Source organism: Dunckerocampus dactyliophorus, chromosome 13 (genome assembly GCF_027744805.1).
Source record: "Dunckerocampus dactyliophorus isolate RoL2022-P2 chromosome 13, RoL_Ddac_1.1, whole genome shotgun sequence".
NCBI lineage: Eukaryota > Metazoa > Chordata > Actinopteri > Syngnathiformes > Syngnathidae > Dunckerocampus > Dunckerocampus dactyliophorus.
In genome coordinates, this window is record NC_072831.1 from 30,601,678 (window position 1) to 30,621,811 (window position 20,134).

At 38.3% G+C, this 20,134-nt stretch overlaps 1 protein-coding gene across 1 annotated transcript in view; it reads left to right on the forward strand.

Moving 5' to 3' along the window:
* The first annotated feature begins 445 nt into the window (after positions 1-445).
* The window catches only part of slc22a3 (solute carrier family 22 member 3), a 28,321-nt gene continuing 8,632 nt past the window's right edge, over positions 446-20,134 (forward strand). The window contains exons 1-6 of the mRNA XM_054795783.1: positions 446-832; positions 8,453-8,556; positions 8,619-8,773; positions 8,842-9,010; positions 19,805-19,922; positions 19,981-20,084. Of these exons, the coding sequence (XP_054651758.1) occupies positions 446-832; positions 8,453-8,556; positions 8,619-8,773; positions 8,842-9,010; positions 19,805-19,922; positions 19,981-20,084 (1,037 nt within the window). The remainder of the gene's footprint in view (positions 833-8,452; positions 8,557-8,618; positions 8,774-8,841; positions 9,011-19,804; positions 19,923-19,980; positions 20,085-20,134) is intronic.

The following is a 20,134-nucleotide window of genomic DNA, read 5'->3' on the forward strand; positions in this document are numbered from 1 at the left end:
TCATGGTGGAGGAACCTAAATATGTAGTTCAAATAAAAGTAGGACTAATTCTGATGCTGTCAATCACACGATGGCCATTGCTTTTCTAGTTGTTCTGTGTGGGGGTGCACACATTATAGGAACTCACCAGCCATGCCACCTGAACGTAAAATATGAAAGACATGACCTTCGGATGGCTGCTGTTGAAAAAAAAGGGAGTAGAGCAGGATGCCATGCGAGATGCTGTGTCATGTGAAGAGTTAATGATCGACGTCTGTTCGAGAAGAGACAGTAAATCAGCAGCTCGCACGCCATGCAACAAAAGCTACGTGGATTCCGAGGCGGCTCCCTTCCAGGAAGCAAAGGCCACTAAACTCAAAGCTGACGATGACGAAACAAGGACTTTGAGCTGCACAGTTTGCTCCTTCCAGACAAACGTCTCACTCCTCAGACACTTTCAGACACCATGGCAGACATCAACGACCTCATGGCGCACGCTGGAGACTTTGGGCCTTTCCAGAAGAGATTGCTGGTGCTGTGCTCCCTGCCATTGACCCCCTTCGCCTTTGTCCTGGTGGGCACCGTTTTCTTAGGGAAGACGGCGGAACACTGGTGCGCAGGCCGGCAGGGCCAACGCCTCCAGGAGGAATGCGGCTGGACGGCGGTCGAGGCGAGGGAAGTCACCGTGCCCCGCTCAGGCCCGTCCTTCAGCCGCTGTGAGAGGTTTGACTTGAACTGGAGCCACAGTCTGAACGGATGTGGCCAAGCGGACTGGCTGCCGTCCAACCGCACCCCGGTGGTACCCTGCGAGCGCTGGATGTTCAATGAAAGCCACAGCACTTTTGTCTCTGAGGTAAGACCACGCTTCCTTTTGTCCCTCGGCTGACTCGTTAGGACACGCGTGTCAGTCCAAAGGCTTTCCCAGGCTGGGCCGCAGGGTTCCAAATAAGAGCGTATTATTCCCATCATGTGAGTCCAAGCTCATCTGCCAAAAATCACAGCTTGGTTTCTCATATTATTACCACGTTTATAAAATCAGCTATTTTTCCTGGAAGATTTCAACTTTATGTACTAAAATGATTTATCACATCACAAGGTGATTCTTGAAAAATTGCAATGTTTTCTCTTAATATTTCTTTGAATGTTGTGGTAAAATGCTGGCTTTTCCACTTCATTCCCATCACTTCATGACTCCATTCCCTTCATTTGAGAACTTTCCCCAACCTAATCCACCAAAAATGACAACTTTCTTATCTTCAGTTTATTTTTCTTTTTGAATATTTCAACTCATTTCAACTCAACTCAACAACATTACTTTTCCTCGAAATATTTTGACTTTATTCTCTTAAAATCACAGCTGGTTTTTTGTCATCTTTGTTGTTGTATTACGACATTGTTCCTATTTGATATTGACTTGAACCCTAACCCTAACCCTAACCCTACCAACCCTCCCAACCCTAACCCAATCATTCTAACTTCATTCTTTGTTGTGGTTGTTTCTCATATTACGACTTAAAAAAACAAAAAGTATGTTTTTCTTAAAAATGTCAACTCTATGCTGCTAAATTGAGCTTATTTTCCTGGTCGTCTGAGGAAGTTATTGTCATAAAAATACATCTTATTGAAGATATTCTCATAAAATACACCTTATGAGGTTATTGTCATAAAAATACATCTTATTGAGGATATTCTCATAAAAATACATCTTAGGAGGATATTGTCATACAAATACATCTTATGAGGTTATTGTCATAAAAATACATCTTAGGAGGTAATTGTCATAAAAATACATCTGAGAAGGTTATTCTCATAAAAATACATCTTAGGAGGATATTGTCATACAAATACATCTTATTGAGGATATTGTCATAAAAATACATCTTATGAGGTTATTGTCATAAAAATACATCTTATTGAGGATATTCTCATAAAATGCACCTTATGAGGTTATTGTCATAAAAATACATCGTATTGAGGATATTCTCAAAAAATACACCTTATGAGGTTATGCTCATAAAAATACATCTTATTTGGGTTATTCTCATAAAAATACATGTTATTGAGGTTATTCTCATAAAAATACATCTTATTGAGGATATTCTCATAAAATGCATGTTATTGAGGTTATTCTCATAAAAATACATCTTAGGAGGTTATTGTCATAAAAATACATCTTACTGAGGTTATTCTCATAAAAATACATTTTATTGAGGATATTCTCATGAAAATACATTTTAGGAGGTTATTGTCATAAAAATACATCTTATTGAGGATATTCTCATTAAAATACATCTTATTGAGGTTATTCTCATAAAACTACATCTTAGGAGGTTATTCTCATAAAAAAACATTTTAGGAAGATATTCTCATAAAAATACACCTTATGAGGTTATTGTTATAAAAATACATCTTATTGAGGTTATTCTCATAAAAATACATTTTAGGAGGTTATTCTCATAAAACTACATCTTAGGAGGTTATTCTCATAAAAAAACATTTTAGGAAGATATTCTCATAAAAATACACCTTATGAGGTTATTGTTATAAAAATACATCTTATTGAGGATATTCTCATAAAAATACATCTTAGGAGGTTATTGTCATAAAAATACATCTTAGGAGGATATTTTCATAAAAATACATCTTAGGAGGTTATTTTCATAAAAATACATCTTATGAAGTTATTGTCATAAAAATACATTTTATTGAGGATATTCTCATAAAAATACATCTTAGGAGGATATTCTCATAAAAATACATTTTATTGAGGTTATTCTCATAAAAATACATCTTAGGAGGATATTGTCATAAAAATACATCTTATGAGGTTATTCTCATAAAAATACATCTTAGGAGGGTTATGCTCATAAAAATACATCTTAGGAGGTTATTGTCATAAAAATACATCTTATTGAGGATATTCTCATAAAAACACATCTTATGAGGATATTCTCATAAAAATACATCTTATTGAGGTTATTCTCATAAAATACATCTTATGAGGTTATTGTCATAAAAATACATCTTATGAGGTTATTCTCATAAAAATACATCTTAGGAGGTTATGCTCATAAAAATACATCTTAGGAGGTTATTGTCATAAAAATACATCTTATTGAGGATATTCTCATAAAAATACATCTTATTGAGGTTATTCTCATAAAATACATCTTATGAGGTTATTGTCATAAAAATACATCTTTTTGAGGATATTCTCATAAAAATACATGTTATTGAGGTTATTCTCATAAAATACATCTTAGGAGGATATTCTCATAAAAATACATCTTAGGAGGTTATGCTCATAAAAATACATCTTATTGGGGGTATTCTCATAAAAATACATGTTATTGAGGTTATTCTCATAAAAATACATCTTAGGAGGATATTTTCATAAAAATACATGTTATTGAGGTTATTCTCATAAAAATACATCTTATTGAGGATATTCTCATAAAATGCATGTTATTGAGGTTATTCTCATAAAAATACATCTTAGGAGGTTATTGTCATAAAAATACATTTTACTGAGGTTATTCTCATAAAAATACATCTTATTGAGGATATTCTCATGAAAATACATTTTAGGAGGTTATTGTCATAAAAATACATCTTATTGAGGATATTCTCATAAAAATACATCTTATTGAGGTTATTCTCATAAACATACATCTTAGGAGGTTATTCTCATAAAAAAACATCTTAGGAGGATATTGTCATAAAAATACATCTTATTGAGGATATTCTCATAAAAATACATCTTATGAGGTTATTCTCATAAAAATACATCTTAGGAGGTTATGCTCATAAAAATACATCTTAGGAGGTTATTGTCATAAAAATACATCTTATTGAGGATATTCTCATAAAAATACATCTTATTGAGGTTATTCTCATAAAATACATCTTATGAGGTTATTGTCATAAAAATACATCTTTTTGAGGATATTCTCATAAAAATACATGTTATTGAGGTTATTCTCATAAAAATACATCTTAGGAGGTTATGCTCATAAAAATACATCTTAGGAGGTTATTGTCATAAAAATACATCTTTTTGAGGATATTCTCATAAAAATACATCTTATTGAGGTTATTCTCATAAAATACATCTTATGAGGTTATTGTCATAAAAATACATCTTTTTGAGGATATTCTCATAAAAATACATGTTATTGAGGTTATTCTCATAAAATACATCTTAGGAGGATATTCTCATAAAAATACATTTTAGGAGGTTATGCTCATAAAAATACATCTTATTGGGGGTATTCTCATAAAAATACATGTTATTGAGGTTATTCTCATAAAAATACATCTTAGGAGGATATTTTCATAAAAATACATGTTATTGAGGTTATTCTCATAAAAATACATCTTATTGAGGATATTCTCATAAAATGCATGTTATTGAGGTTATTCTCATAAAAATACATCTTAGGATGTTATTGTCATAAAAATACATTTTACTGAGGTTATTCTCATAAAAATACATCTTATTGAGGATATTCTCATGAAAATACATTTTAGGAGGTTATTGTCATAAAAATACATCTTATTGAGGATATTCTCATAAAAATACATCTTATTGAGGTTATTCTCATAAACATACATCTTAGGAGGTTATTCTCATAAAAAAACATCTTAGGAGGATATTGTCATAAAAATACATCTTATTGAGGATATTCTCATAAAAATACATCTTATGAGGTTATTCTCATAAAAATACATCTTAGGAGGTTATGCTCATAAAAATACATCTTAGGAGGTTATTGTCATAAAAATACATCTTATTGAGGATATTCTCATAAAAATACATCTTATTGAGGTTATTCTCATAAAATACATCTTATGAGGTTATTGTCATAAAAATACATCTTTTTGAGGATATTCTCATAAAAATACATCTTATTGAGGTTATTCTCATAAAATACATCTTATGAGGTTATTGTCATAAAAATACATCTTTTTGAGGATATTCTCATAAAAATACATGTTATTGAGGTTATTCTCATAAAAATACATCTTAGGAGGTTATGCTCATAAAAATACATCTTAGGAGGTTATTGTCATAAAAATACATCTTTTTGAGGATATTCTCATAAAAATACATCTTATTGAGGTTATTCTCATAAAATACATCTTATGAGGTTATTGTCATAAAAATACATCTTTTTGAGGATATTCTCATAAAAATACATGTTATTGAGGTTATTCTCATAAAATACATCTTAGGAGGATATTCTCATAAAAATACATTTTAGGAGGTTATGCTCATAAAAATACATCTTATTGAGGGTATTCTCATAAAAATACATGTTATTGAGGTTATTCTCATAAAAATACATCTTAGGAGGATATTTTCATAAAAATACATGTTCTTGAGGTTATTCTCCTAAAAATACATCTTATTGAGGATATTCTCATAAAATGCATGTTATTGAGGTTATTCTCATAAAAATACATCTTAGGAGGTTATTGTCATAAAAATACATTTTACTGAGGTTATTCTCATAAAAATACATCTTATTGAGGATATTCTCATGAAAATACATTTTAGGAGGTTATTGTCATAAAAATACATCTTATTGAGGTTATTCTCATAAAAATACATCTTAGGAAGTTATTCTCATAAAAAAACATCTTAGGAGGATATTGTCATACAAATACACCTTATGAGGTTATTGTCATAAAAATACATCTTATTGAGGATATTCTTATAAAAATACATCTTATGAGGTTATTGTCATAAAAATACATCTTATTGAGGATATTCTCATAAAAATACATCTTAGGAGGTCATTGTCATAAAAATACATCTTATTGAGGATATTCTCATAAAAATACATCTTATGAGGTTATTGTCATAAAAATACATCTTATTGAGGTTATTCTCATAAAAATACACCTTAGGAGGTTATGCTCATAAAAATACATCTTATTGAGGATATTCTCATAAAAATACATCTTAGGAGGTTATTGTCATAAAACTACATCTTATTGAGGATATTCTCATAAAAATACATCTTATGAGGTTATTGTCATAAAAATACATCTTATTGAGGTTATTCTCATAAAAATACACCTTAGGAGGTTATGCTCATAAAAATACATCTTATTGAGGATATTCTCATAAAAATATATGTTATTGAGGTTATTGTCATAAAAATACATCTTAGGAGGATATTCTCATAAAAATACATGTTATTGAGGTTGTTCTCATAAAAATACATTTTAGGAGGTTATTGTCATAAAAATACATCTTACTGAGGTTATTTTCATAAAAATACATCTTATTGAGGATATTCTCATGAAAATACATTTTAGGAGGTTATTGTCATAAAAATACATCTTATTGAGGTTATTCTCATAAAAATACATCTTAGGAGGTTATTCTCATAAAAAAACATCTTAGGAGGATATTCTCATAAAAATACACCTTATGAGGTTATTCTCATAAAAATACATCTTATTGAGGATATTCTCATAAAAATACATCTTATGAGGTTATTGTCATAAAAATACATCTTATTGAGGATATTCTCATAAAAATACATCTTAGGAGGTTATTGTCATAAAACTACATCTTATTGAGGATATTCTCATAAAAATACATCTTATGAGGTTATTGTCATAAAAATACATCTTATTGAGGTTATTCTCATAAAAATACACCTTAGGAGGTTATGCTCATAAAAATACATCTTATTGAGGATATTCTCATAAAAATATATGTTATTGAGGTTATTGTCATAAAAATACATCTTAGGAGGATATTCTCATAAAAATACATGTTATTGAGGTTGTTCTCATAAAAATACATTGTATTGAGGATATTCTCATAAAATACATGTTATTGAGGTTATTCTCATAAAAATACATCTTATTGAGGATATTCTCATAAAATGCATGTTATTGAGGTTATTCTCATAAAAATACATTTTAGGAGGTTATTGTCATAAAAATACATCTTACTGAGGTTATTCTCATAAAAATACATCTTATTGAGGATATTCTCATGAAAATACATTTTAGGAGGTTATTGTCATAAAAATACATCTTATTGAGGATATTCTCATAAAAATACATTTTAGGAGGTTATTGTCATAAAAATACATCTTATTGAGGATATTCTCATAAAAATACATCTTATTGAGGTTATTCTCATAAAAATACATCTTAGGAGGATATAGTCATAAAAATACATCTTATTGAGGATATTCTCATAAAAATACATGTTATTGAGGTTATTCTCATAAAAATACATCTTAGGAGGATATTCTCATAAAAATACATCTTAGGAGGTTATGCTCATAAAAACTATTTTTCCTGAGTTTCTAACTATTTCCACGTTCTTCGTAGGGGGTGGGGGTTAGACTTTATTCCCATCATAGTAGTAGTAGTAGTACTTTATTAATCCCACAGCAGGGAAATTCATCTGTTACAGCAGCAAGCAAGATACAGAAGTATGTACACAAGTCAAGAATACATAGTCATAGACAATGCATGCAATGCATAGACATAGTGAAATACAAAATGGTTCAGGTGTTGTAGAGCCTGATAGCGGTCGGTATGAAGGACCTGCGGAACCTCTCCTTCTTACACCGTGGGTGTAACAGTCTGCTGCTGAAGGAGCTGCCCAGGGAAACAACAGTGTCATGTAGCGGGTGAGAGGTGTTGTCCATGATGGATGTCAGCTTAGCCAACATCCTTCTCTCCCCCACTTCCTCCACGGAGTCCAAAGGACCGTCCAGGACAGAGCTCGCTCTCCTGATCAGTCTATTTATCCTGCTCCTGTCCCTGTCCGTGCTGCCCCCTCTCCAGCAGCCCACAGCATAGAAGATGGCTGAGGCCACCACAGAGTCATAGAAGGTCCGTAAGAGAGTCCTGCACACACCAAAGGACCTCAGTCTCCTCAGCAGGTGGAGGCGACTCTGGCCCTTCTTGTAGAGGGCGTGGGTGTTGACGGACCAGTCCAGTTTGTTGGTAAGGTGAACACCCAGGAATTTGTAGCTGTCTACCAACTCTATGTCCGCTCCCTGGATGTTCACCGGTGTGAAGTGGGATGTTTTCCTCATAGTTTGAGTTTATTCTTGTCACATGACCACATCTTACTTTATTTGTTGTTTTTCATAATATTGCAACTTTAGAACATTCCAACATTATGCTCCTAAAATGACGTTAATATTCTTGTCAAATGTTGACGACCTTTTCCTCTGAATATTTGGACTTTATTCTTGGAAAATGACTGCAAATGTTTCCATTGTGCTTTTCTAGTGTTCTTTTTAAATGCTATTTTTAGAGCCAATAGAGGACCAGCCAGGGGCGGCACTTTGGCCCCCTCGGCTTAGGAGCCGAATGAACGGAAAGAGCGCCTTTAAGGATGAGTGGGAGGTCGCACTTGGCCCAAGATGATGTTGTTCTCCACTTCTGCCAGCGGGGTTTCTCATCCAGTCTTCTCCCCCCACCTCAGTTCTCGTTGGTGTGTGAGAGCTCCTGGCTGGCCGACCTCAACCAAGTCACCCTGGCGTGTGGCCTTTTCTTTGGCGCGTTCATCACTGGCTACATGGCGGACAGGTGTGCGTCCCCCCCCATCTTTCCCCACAAATTAATTCAGCAGCTGTAATCCTACCTTACAGGTTTGGCAGGAAACCGTGTTTTATCGCCTTCATGCTCGGCCTCAGCATGGCCGGTGTTGGCGTCATGCTGTCGCCGTGGTACCCGCTGCTGCTCGTGTTTCGCTCTCTGCAAGGCTTTTTTGGAAAGGGAGCGTGGTCGGCGTCCTACGTGCTACGTAAGTTGATGTGGCGTAAATACTGCCAGAACAACGTCTGCTTGACTATTGTTTGTGGTCTCGTGCAGTGTTTGAGTTCTTCGGCTCGAACAACAGGAAACTGGTGTCCATGGTGTGTCAGACGTTCTACTCCATCGGTATGGTGATCCTGCCTGGTCTGGCATACCTCGTGACCTCCTGGAGGATCCTGCAACTCGTCATGAGTGCCCCTTGCTTCCTGTTCATCTCGTACTACTGGTAATTGCCACGCACCTCGTTAGTGAACCGATGATACAGTGGCATCGGTAGCAGGCTCCTGGATCAATAAGAATTAGCCATGAATCTTTTGATGAATGGATTGTAGAAACATGCACCGGGTATCGCAAGATAGGCTGTCTCCTAAATGACGTGACAGCCTGGGCTTCCGGCCAAACGAGTGTTGCGCATCCTCCATATGTGAGATTTACTCATGCGAGTAGAAGTACTGTGTAATGTAGAAGTACGGTTTCAGGAACAGCATCTAATTAAAAGCGCTCAATGAATACAGAGCCAATACCCACCAGTGCCAGCTTGGACTCTGCTTGCAGAGAGAAGATTATACTAGCATGAACTACAGTACACTGCTGCTGAAAAGTGTTGGCCCCCTTCCTGATTTCTTATTTTTGTGCACGTTTGTCCCACTTCAATGTTTCAGATGATCAAACAAATGTAAATATTAGTCAATGACAACACAACTCAACACTTTATGCACTTTTTACATGAAACTTTTTATGATTAAATCCAAAGCTACATGTCCCTGTGTGAAAAAGTGATTGCCCACCCCCCCAGTTAAAACATAACTTAAGTGAGATGAATTGAGATCTTATAGAGCCATTTCTAAAGCTTTGGGACTCCAGCCAACCACAGTGAGAGCCATTATCCACAAATGACCAAAACATGGAACAGTGGTGAACCTTCCCAGGAGTGGCCCGGCCAAACAAAATGACCCCAAGAGAGCAGCCACAACTCATCCAAGAGGTCACAAAAGACCCCATGACAACATCCAAAGAAGTGCAGGCCTCACTTGCCTCAGTTAAGGTCAGTGTTCATGACTCCACCATAAGAAACTGGGCAAAAACGGCCTGCATGGCAGAGTTCCAAGACCATACTCAAAAGTTGAACTTTTTGAAGGTGTGTGTCCCATTACATCATAGCAAGAGTAAAATATGGTAGTGTGATGGTCTTCAGGACCTGGAAGACCTGCTGTGATAAATGGAAGGATGAATTGTGCTGAAGGAGAATGTTGGTGACCTCAAGCTGAAAGCAACTTGGGTTCTGCAGCAGGACAATGATCCAAAACACACCAGCAAGTCCACCTCTGAATGGATGAAGACTTTGGAGTGGTCTAGTCCAAGTCCTGACCTGAATCCTGTTGAGATGCTGTGGCATGACCTTCAAAAGGAAAAGCCTCCAATGTGGCTGAATGACAACAATTGTGCAAAATTCCTCCCCAGCGCTGGAAGAGACTCATTGCAAGTTATGGCAAACGCTTGATTGCACTTGTTGCTGCTAAAGGGGGCCCAACCACTTATTAGCTTTAGGGGGCCATCACTTTTTCACACAGGGACATGTAGCTTTGGATTTAATCATAAAATGTTTCATTTAAAAAGTGCATCAAGTGTTGAGTTGTGTTGTCATTGACTAATATTTACATTAGTTTGATGATAGAGAAGGGAGTACCCATCTTTAGTCAAAATGTAATGACGTCATATAAATTTAATCGCTAAAAATATTAGCTGGAAACTAACTGTCAAAATGTGATTGATGGCGTGTAATAATGTAGGGGCTACTTTTTTTTATTGGTCATATCCGCTGGGATCATTTTGAAACTCGCGCTGTTTTTCCTAGCAGCCAGTTCTCACAGAGAGAGGAGGCAGGCTGACCTGGAGGTCGGCAATGAACATGTGTAGGGGTGCCGTATGTTTTCCATGCAATAAATTGTGAATATGTTGAAACAGATGGTTGTGAAATTATAACTCCCAAGTGTGAATCGTGTAGGGTCCACATTTATTTCTCATGGCGATAAATTGTGAATAAGTTTAAACAGATGCGGAATATGTATCCTGTCCCATATGGGGGAGAGAGAGAGAGAGAGATGATTTTCTGCAAATAGCATTTCCATGAAATAAATTGTGAATAAGTTTAAACATGTGCGCCATTTAAACATTGCCATTGTTATAAGTTTTTTTTCTCCTTCCCCTCCTACTTATCCTTGATTGCTCACAATGGAGGCCACTCAGCACCACCGCCATGTCACAAAATTGATGTCAAAGTGTTGTAGTATATTTATTTATTGTTTTTAAAGCTTTTATTGTTATTGTCTGTATGGGTTTTGTGCAGCAATTTGGTTAATCCAGTTTGACGCATCTTGACAAACTAATCGCATCACATGTAATGAAGGAAGACACTATGCTTCTTTTACTGTGTGTGTGTGACTTGAGGAAAAGAAAAATTCAAAAAGTTATTTGTCCACTGTTATCTCATTCAACTCTCTTAAAGTTTTAGAGATCATTTTTCTGGGGGCGGGGGGGACTGACCTGGTGGTCTGCAATGGACATATGTAGGGGGGCTATATGTTTTCCATGCAATAAATTGTGAATATGTTGAAACATATGGTTGTGAAATTATAACTCCCAAGTGTGAATCGTGTAGGGTCCAAATTTATTTCTCATGGCGATAAATTGTGAATATGTTTAAACAGATGCGGAATATGAATCTGTCAAGGTGAATATTCCCGCCGGTTTCTCACATACAATAGATGTTGTGGGCTGGAGGAATGTATAAAAAGCACGAGCCAAAGCTAGGTTGGCATAACGGACACAGGCTGACATCAGCGATCATGAAGACAAAGTTTGAAGAGGACTACAAGACACTGGACAAAAATGTGTAGTTGTGTGTGAGTATTATTTATATTATGTAATTAATTTATTTTATGTAATTTATTTATACTATGTAATGTATTTATTTTATGTAATTTATCTATGTTGTTTAGTTTGAAAACCAAATTTGTTTTTTCTACTTACAGGAGAGCTGCATCTTCACCAATTGAAGGTACTTATCAAATCATCTAGCTAAAAGTAATGGGATGTAATTCCATGTCTGTCTCACTCTGTGTGTGCGTGCGTGTGTCCCAAAAGGGGTGCATCGGCTGGGGGCTGTGTGTGTGTGTGTGCGTGTGTGTGCGCATGTGTGTGTGTGCTTGTGGTGTATGTCCCCGCATGGGGGAGAGAGAGAGAGAGGCGTGGGGGGTGGGGTTGGAGTGTACGTATGTGTGTGTGTGTGGTCGTGGAGGGCTTCCTGCTGCCCGCGGGCCCCACGTTGGTGACCCCTGCTCTAGACCCTCGCATGAGAGAAGGCTGAGAGGAGGGAGGGAGGCGGGGGTTGAGTTGATGTGTGTGCATGCTGGTGTGTGTGTGCTTGTGCTCTCGGTCCCCAGCATGGGGGAGAGGGGGGGGCATAATATAATATATAAGGGAAAATAAAATCAATTGAGTATACTTCATTTCACAAAATGTGTGTAGGATTTGATGAAATCAGATTTATGTTAAGAATTATCTCTGTATGTATTGTGTAAATACTGATGAATAACAAGGTTTGCTCCGTTATAGAAAGTGTACCAGTCGGCCCCTCAACGTTGGACGCGACGGTCGGAGAAAACACAGTGTTGAATTCGTGGAAAACCCAGCGTTGGACGTGAGACAAGAAACGGGAGGGGAGGAGACGTCTGCTGCCGGAGTCTACAACCAGGAAAGATATTATTTTCCAGATACTGAAAGTGAATATGTTGACATGCAAGCGCTAAATCAGAGGGATATAAACTCAGACAGTGATGAAATTGAAACAGTGGATTTCAACACCTCTGTGCTAATTGTCGAGTAAGTGTTCAGAAGATACATGTTTGATATAGCATGTTTAAATCGACGCATGATTGAGACTATATATAATCAACTCAGTCAGAACATTAGACGAAGACAATCCGTCAATTCACATCCAGCTAACCCTCGGCTTGCTACTCATGAACAAAGAACTCTGTGACAAAGAGTCCATCGCAGGTTGCAATTTGAAGACTAATTTTTGATCAGCTAAGAAAATAAAGAAAAATGGCTGAACCATATCACATCAATTCGCTTGAAATTAGGGAACATCTTCTCCAGTTGATCTCAGAGATGAACGGTGAAAGAGGCGGGGATAATCACCCTTCTCATCCAAATAGTCCACTTCAGCCTCAACAAGATTCTACAGAAACAGGTGCAGAAGTTTTTCTTCCAACACATGACGAGCTACTTTCCTTACTCGAAATGTATAGATATCTCTCGCCTGTATCGCATCACAACACTGACTCAGGACCTTGGAGTCCTTCAGACAGTCAGTGTTGTGATGCACTCGACAATCAAATAGACGACCCATGGAGTCCGTCAGACAGTCAATGTTGTGATGCGCTCAACATGCTGGAAAGAGCTCATCAGGTGGGGGATGGAGGTGGAGGTGAACAGACAGAGAGCGTCAGCAACCAGAGTAATGAGGTTCAATCTACCTCTACGGGGATAAACAACACAAATAGTGTAGCTGTTAATGTTCCAGCAGCTAGCACTAGTGATGACATGCATGTCACAATCCGTGAAAGATTTAATAATGTTGAGATTCGCTCTTTCCTTCACTTTCCTCCACCATCTACAATTCCCAATTTTCATGAATTTTTTTTGAATGTCACAAATGGTTTTCGCGACAGGATTTCAAGCATGATTGAAAGAGCTGATGTCCAACCAAATGATGTTATCCAAGTTAATCTGCGTGCTGATCGTTTGCAAGACGACGTCTCAATGAGTGTGCGTTATGGGGGGGGGACAGTCTCACAATTACAGGAACTTTTAGACAGATTAGTCCAGAGTAATATGACTGTTTTCAGTGATGGGTCGCTACAGCTAATTGTCAATTTTGTCAAGGCTCCACGAGGGGGCGGAAAGAGACGAATTGAATCATGTCTTGCGAGCGAAAATGTAAAAACAAAAAAGCACGACATTTATTTGTACTTCCCAATCCTGATCAAACATGTTTTGCTGTAAATCTAGCATTACTGGCAAATCCTAAATTGACGATGATGGAAGCCATAAGTGCAGGCTGTGACATCCACACCAGAGCAGGTCTGACTGCTGATACAATGGTCGCATTCGATGATGTTGTCAAATTTGAAGAGCTGTTAGCGTGTAAAATTGTTATCTTTTACCAAACGTCTGACAGAGAAAAAAACAACAACCTGGTTACATTTCAAACAGGAACACCTGAATGAGACATAACACACTATCTTCTTTTACACAATAATCATTTTTACGGTATAAAAAATATTAAGGGGTTTCTAGGTGTCAAATTTTTCTGTAAACATTGTCACACAGGTTATCACTGTCAATATAAGCATTTCTGTGAAAAAAGCTGCAGCATCTGTTGTACAGATTGTAAACAGTCTCCAATTCAAGAAAACTACTGTGCTGATTGCAACCGATTCTGTTCAAATAGACAATGCTACGAACGTCATCGCGAGAAAAAATGGCATCCGAACATCAAAAAGATGGCTAGCAAATGTCAGACCACTAAAAAATGTCCGAGATGTAAATCGGTGTACTACATATCTATCAGAGATCCTAAAGAGCATACTTGTACTGTCAAACTGTGCACAATTTGTAAACAACCTAAAACAACAATGTCATCTCGGAACAATGTGTTAGCGCAAACATCAGCTAATCACTCTGTGGTTGAAAGCGGTGAAGATAAACATGTTTGTTACATGCGTACAAAACCAATCAAATCTGAAAAAGAAATAAATCCATCCATCCATTTTCTATACCGATTCATCCTCATTAGGGTCACGGATCCTGCTGGATCCTATCCCAGCTGACTTCGGGCAACAGGCGGGGTACACCCTGGACTGGTCGCCAGCCAATTGCAGGGCACATATAGACAAACAATCATTCACACTCACATTCATACCTATGGACAATTTAGAGTCGCCAATTAACCTAACATGCATGTTTTTGGAATGTGGGAGGAAGCCGGAGTGCCCGGAGAAAACCCACGCGCACACGGGGAGAACATGCAAACTCCACACAGAAATGCCCAAGGGAGAATCGAACCCAGGTCTTCCCGATCTCCAGGCTGTTCCTGTAGCGGCCAACATGCTAACCACTAGACCACTGTGCGGCCCAAAAAATTGCGATTGTATTGGGTTTTAAGAATTTAGTTTGAAAGACATTCAAAGCTGCTGAAGCAATGGTCACACTGTCAAAAGGATCACAGTCGGTTGTTTTTATGAATTCATTACGGAAATTGGTTGCACCCTCAGCTAAGATTTCAACATCGTTTTCACAGTAAGATACTAACTCTGCATCATAGTCAAACTCTTGATCTTTGACAGTTTGATACCAGTTAAGGAAATCCTCTCTTTGTTTTGGACTCATTTCGTCAGGTGAATACATCTCGGCCGGTGGATAGCTTCCTCTGTAGCCATTTTTTGAAAGATCGGTAAGTATGTGCGGGAAGTAACCTTTCTTCAGCTGAGTTTTACAGCCCAAGGCTTTCGGAAATTCTCTAAGTGGGATAGGAAAAAAATGAGAACGAGTCAGTAAATTTAAGTTGAAAGTCTTTATCATGGATCAGGATTATTTTACTCCCTTGGGCTATCAAAGATAGTGACAAACCTTGAGTCACATAAGCATTTAAGATGATATGATGATCAAAACCTTTGCCAAAATGGGAAATGAAAGTTGTCTGTTTATGTTTTTTCTGTCGAAAATGGAGAAGAAATTTTAAAGAACATAAATGTCCCTTCCAGACACGGCGCTCACCATCAAGCGACTGAGCCACTACATGTCGAATGCGACCATTGTATCAGCAGTCAGACCTGCTCTGGTGTGGATGTCACAGCCTGCACTTATGGCTTCCATCATCGTCAATTTAGGATTTGCCAGTAATGCTAGATTTACAGCAAAACATGTTTGATCAGGATTGGGAAGAACAAATAAATGTCGTGCTTTTTTGTTTTTACATTTTCGCTCGCAAGACATGATTCAATTCGTCTCTTTCCGCCCCCTCGTGGAGCCTTGACAAAATTGACAATTAGCTGTAGCGACCCATCACTGAAAACAGTCATATTACTCTGGACTAATCTGTCTAAAAGTTCCTGTAATTGTGAGACTGTCCCCCCCCCATAACGCACACTCATTGAGACGTCGTCTTGCAAACGATCAGCACGCAGATTAACTTGGATAACATCATTTGGTTGGACATCAGCTCTTTCAATCATGCTTGAAATCCTGTCGCGAAAACCATTTGTGACATTCAAAAAAAATTCATGAAAATTGGGAATTGTAGATGGTGGAGGAAAGTGAAGGAAAGAGCGAATCTCAACATTATTAAATCTTTCACGGATTGTGACACGCATGTCATCACTAGTGCTAGCTGCTGGAACATTAACAGCTGCACTATTTGTGTTGTTTATCCCCGTAGAGGTAGATTGAACCTCATTACTCTGGTTGCTGACGCTCTCTGTCTGTTCACCTCCACCCCCATCCCCCACCTGATGAGCTCTTTCCAGCATGTTGAGCGCATCACAACATTGACTGTCTGACGGACTCCATGGGTCGTCTATTTGATTGTCGAGTGCATCACAACACTGACTGTCTGAAGGACTCCAAGGTCCTGAGTCAGTGTTGTGATGCGATACAGGCGAGAGATATCTATACATTTCGAGTAAGGAAAGTAGCTCGTCATGTGTTGGAAGAAAAACCTCTGCACCTGTTTCTGTAGAATCTTGTTGAGGCTGAAGTGGACTATTTGGATGAGAAGGGTGATTATCCCCGCCTCTTTCACCGTTTATCTCTGAGATCAACTGGAGAAGATGTTCCCTAATTTCAAGCGAATTGATGTGATATGGTTCAGCCATTTTTCTTTATTTTCTTAGCTGATCAAAAATTAGTCTTGAAATTGCAACCTGCGATGGACTCTTTGTCACAGAGTTCTTTGTTCATGAGTAGCAAGCCGAGGGTTAGCTGGATGTGAATTGACGGATTGTCTTCGTCTAATGTTCTGACTGAGTTGATTATATATAGTCTCAATCATGCGTCGATTTAAACATGCTATATCAAACATGTATCTTCTGAACACTTACTCGACAATTAGCACAGAGGTGTTGAAATCCACTGTTTCAATTTCATCACTGTCTGAGTTTATATCCCTCTGATTTAGCGCTTGCATGTCAACATATTCACTTTCAGTATCTGGAAAATAATATCTTTCCTGGTTGTAGACTCCGGCAGCAGATGTCTCCTCCCCTCCCGTTTCTTGTCTCACGTCCAACGCTGGGTTTTCCACGAATTCAACACTGTGTTTTCTCCGACCGTCGCGTCCAACGTTGAGGGGCCGACTGGTACACTTTCTATAACGGAGCAAACCTTGTTATTCATCAGTATTTACACAATACATACAGAGATAATTCTTAACATAAATCTGATTTCATCAAATCCTACACACATTTTGTGAAATGAAGTATACTCAATTGATTTTATTTTCCCTTATATATTATATTATGCCCCCCCCTCTCCCCCATGCTGGGGACCGAGAGCACAAGCACACACACACCAGCATGCACACACATCAACTCAACCCCCGCCTCCCTCCCTCCTCTCAGCCTTCTCTCATGCGGGGGTCTAGAGCAGGGGTCACCAACGTGGGGCCCGCGGGCAGCAGGAAGCCCTCCACGACCACACACACACACATACGTACACTCCAACCCCACCCCCCACGCCTCTTTCTCTCTCTCCCCCATGCGGGGACATACACCACAAGCACACACACACATGCGCACACACACGCACACACACACACACAGCCCCCAGCCGATGCACCCCTTTTGGGACACACGCACGCACACACAGAGTGAGACAGACATGGAGTTACATCCCATTACTTTTAGCTAGATGATTTGATAAGTACCTTCAATTGGTGAAGATGCAGCTCTCCTGTAAGTAGAAAAAACAAATTTGGTTTTCAAACTAAACGACATAGATAAATTACATAAAATAAATACATTACATAGTATAAATAAATTACATAAAATAAATAAATTACATAATATAAATAATACTCACACACAACTACACATTTTTGTCCAGTGTCTTGTAGTCCTCTTCAAACTTTGTCTTCATGATCGCTGATGTCAGCCTGTGTCCGTTATGCCAACCTAGCTTTGGCTCGTGCTTTTTATACATTCCTCCAGCCCACAACATCTATTGTATGTGAGAAACCGGCGGGAATATTCACCTTGACAGATTCATATTCCGCATCTGTTTAAACATATTCACAATTTATCGCCATGAGAAATAAATGTAGACCCTACACGATTCACACTTGGGAGTTATAATTTCACAACCATGTGTTTCAACATATTCACAATTTATTGCATGGAAAACATATAGCCCCCCTACATATGTCCATTGCAGACCACCAGGTCAGTCCCCCCCGCCCCCAGAAAAATGATCTCTAAAACTTTAAGAGAGTTGAATGAGATAACAGTGGACAAATAACTTTTTGAATTTTTCTTTTCCTCAAGTCACACACACACAGTAAAAGAAGCATAGTGTCTTCCTTCATTACATGTGATGCGATTAGTTTGTCAAGATGCGTCAAACTGGATTAACCAAATTGCTGCACAAAACCCATACAGACAATAACAATAAAAGCTTTAAAAACAATAAATAAATATACTACAACACTTTGACATCAATTTTGTGACATGGCGGTAGTGCTGAGTGGCCTCCATTGTGAGCAATCAAGGATAAGTAGGAGGGGAAGGAGAAAAAAAACTTATAACAATGGCAATGTTTAAATGGCGCACATGTTTAAACTTATTCACAATTTATTTCATGGAAATGCTATTTGCAGAAAATCATCTCTCTCTCTCTCTCTCCCCCATATGGGACAGGATACATATTCCGCATCTGTTTAAACTTATTCACAATTTATCGCCATGAGAAATAAATGTGGACCCTACACGATTCACACTTGGGAGTTATAATTTCACAACCATCTGTTTCAACATATTCACAATTTATTGCATGGAAAACATACGGCACCCCTACACATGTTCATTGCCGACCTCCAGGTCAGCCTGCCTCCTCTCTCTGTGAGAACTGGTTGCTAGGAAAAACAGCGCGAGTTTCAAAATGATCCCAGCGGATATGACCAATAAAAAAAAGTAGCCCCTACATTATTACACGCCATCAATCACATTTTGACAGTTAGTTTCCAGCTAATATTTTTAGCGATTAAATTTATATGACGTCATTACATTTTGACTAAAGATGGGTACTCCCTTCTCTGATGATCTCAAACATTAACGTGTGACAAACGTGCACAAAAATAAGAAATCAGGAAGGGGGCCAACACTTTTTCACACCCTTGTATACGACTGGTGAAAGTTCCAGAGGATGAGAGGCCTTCTTTAAGGAGACTTTGGATGCGAGAGCACACCATTTGATGGGCCAGCAGGGCCCCCAGGCATCAGGCAGCGGGGCCCCACGTGAGAGAGCAGTCTACAAACCGGGTGTCCTCCACCACCGACAAAGGCCGGCCTTCCAGTCCGACAAATCCAACCACTTTTCACGTTAGCCATTTGTGAATCACATCGTAGCGTAACCTGTCAAATGGAATCACTTATCACAAAGAGATTTACATCCCTACTTCTTGACTGGTTAAGATTTATATACAGTCGTCCCTCATTTATAGCGGTTCATTGGTTCTGGGGTGTTATGGGTTGTTATTAAAAGGTTTTCTATGTCGAATATGTCTTATTTTCTCTTATTATGTCTACTATATTGGGTCATAGCGGTGTAAAGGTGACTATAGGGGTGTTATTTCATGTCTAGAGATGGTAAAGATGGCACAGCTGATTTATTCATGGAAATTTGGGTCTGGAACCAGTGAAGCACAATAAACGAGGTACGGGTGTTGGTCCTGTTTGTGAAGGATTGTTCCAGAATCTCCACGCTGGCTCTTGGCTCAAAAGAGGACATCAGAGGCCACAAGGATCATGTCCGATGTCGCCAAGCGCAACGGGAGAAGTCTGCCGCCAAACTTCCAAGAGGTATGCTGGACTTTGGCACGTGACTGTCGGAGCGATGATGCTCATGGTCACGCCCCAGGTGGTTCCCTTGGAGATGAAGAAAGAAGTGCATCCTGTATCGGTCCTGGACTTGGTGAGGACGCCTTACATCAGGAGAAACACGCTCATTCTAACCTACGCCTGGTGAGCCTCTTGATTGGTGACCTCACGCACCAGAGTCCGTTTCCCGAATG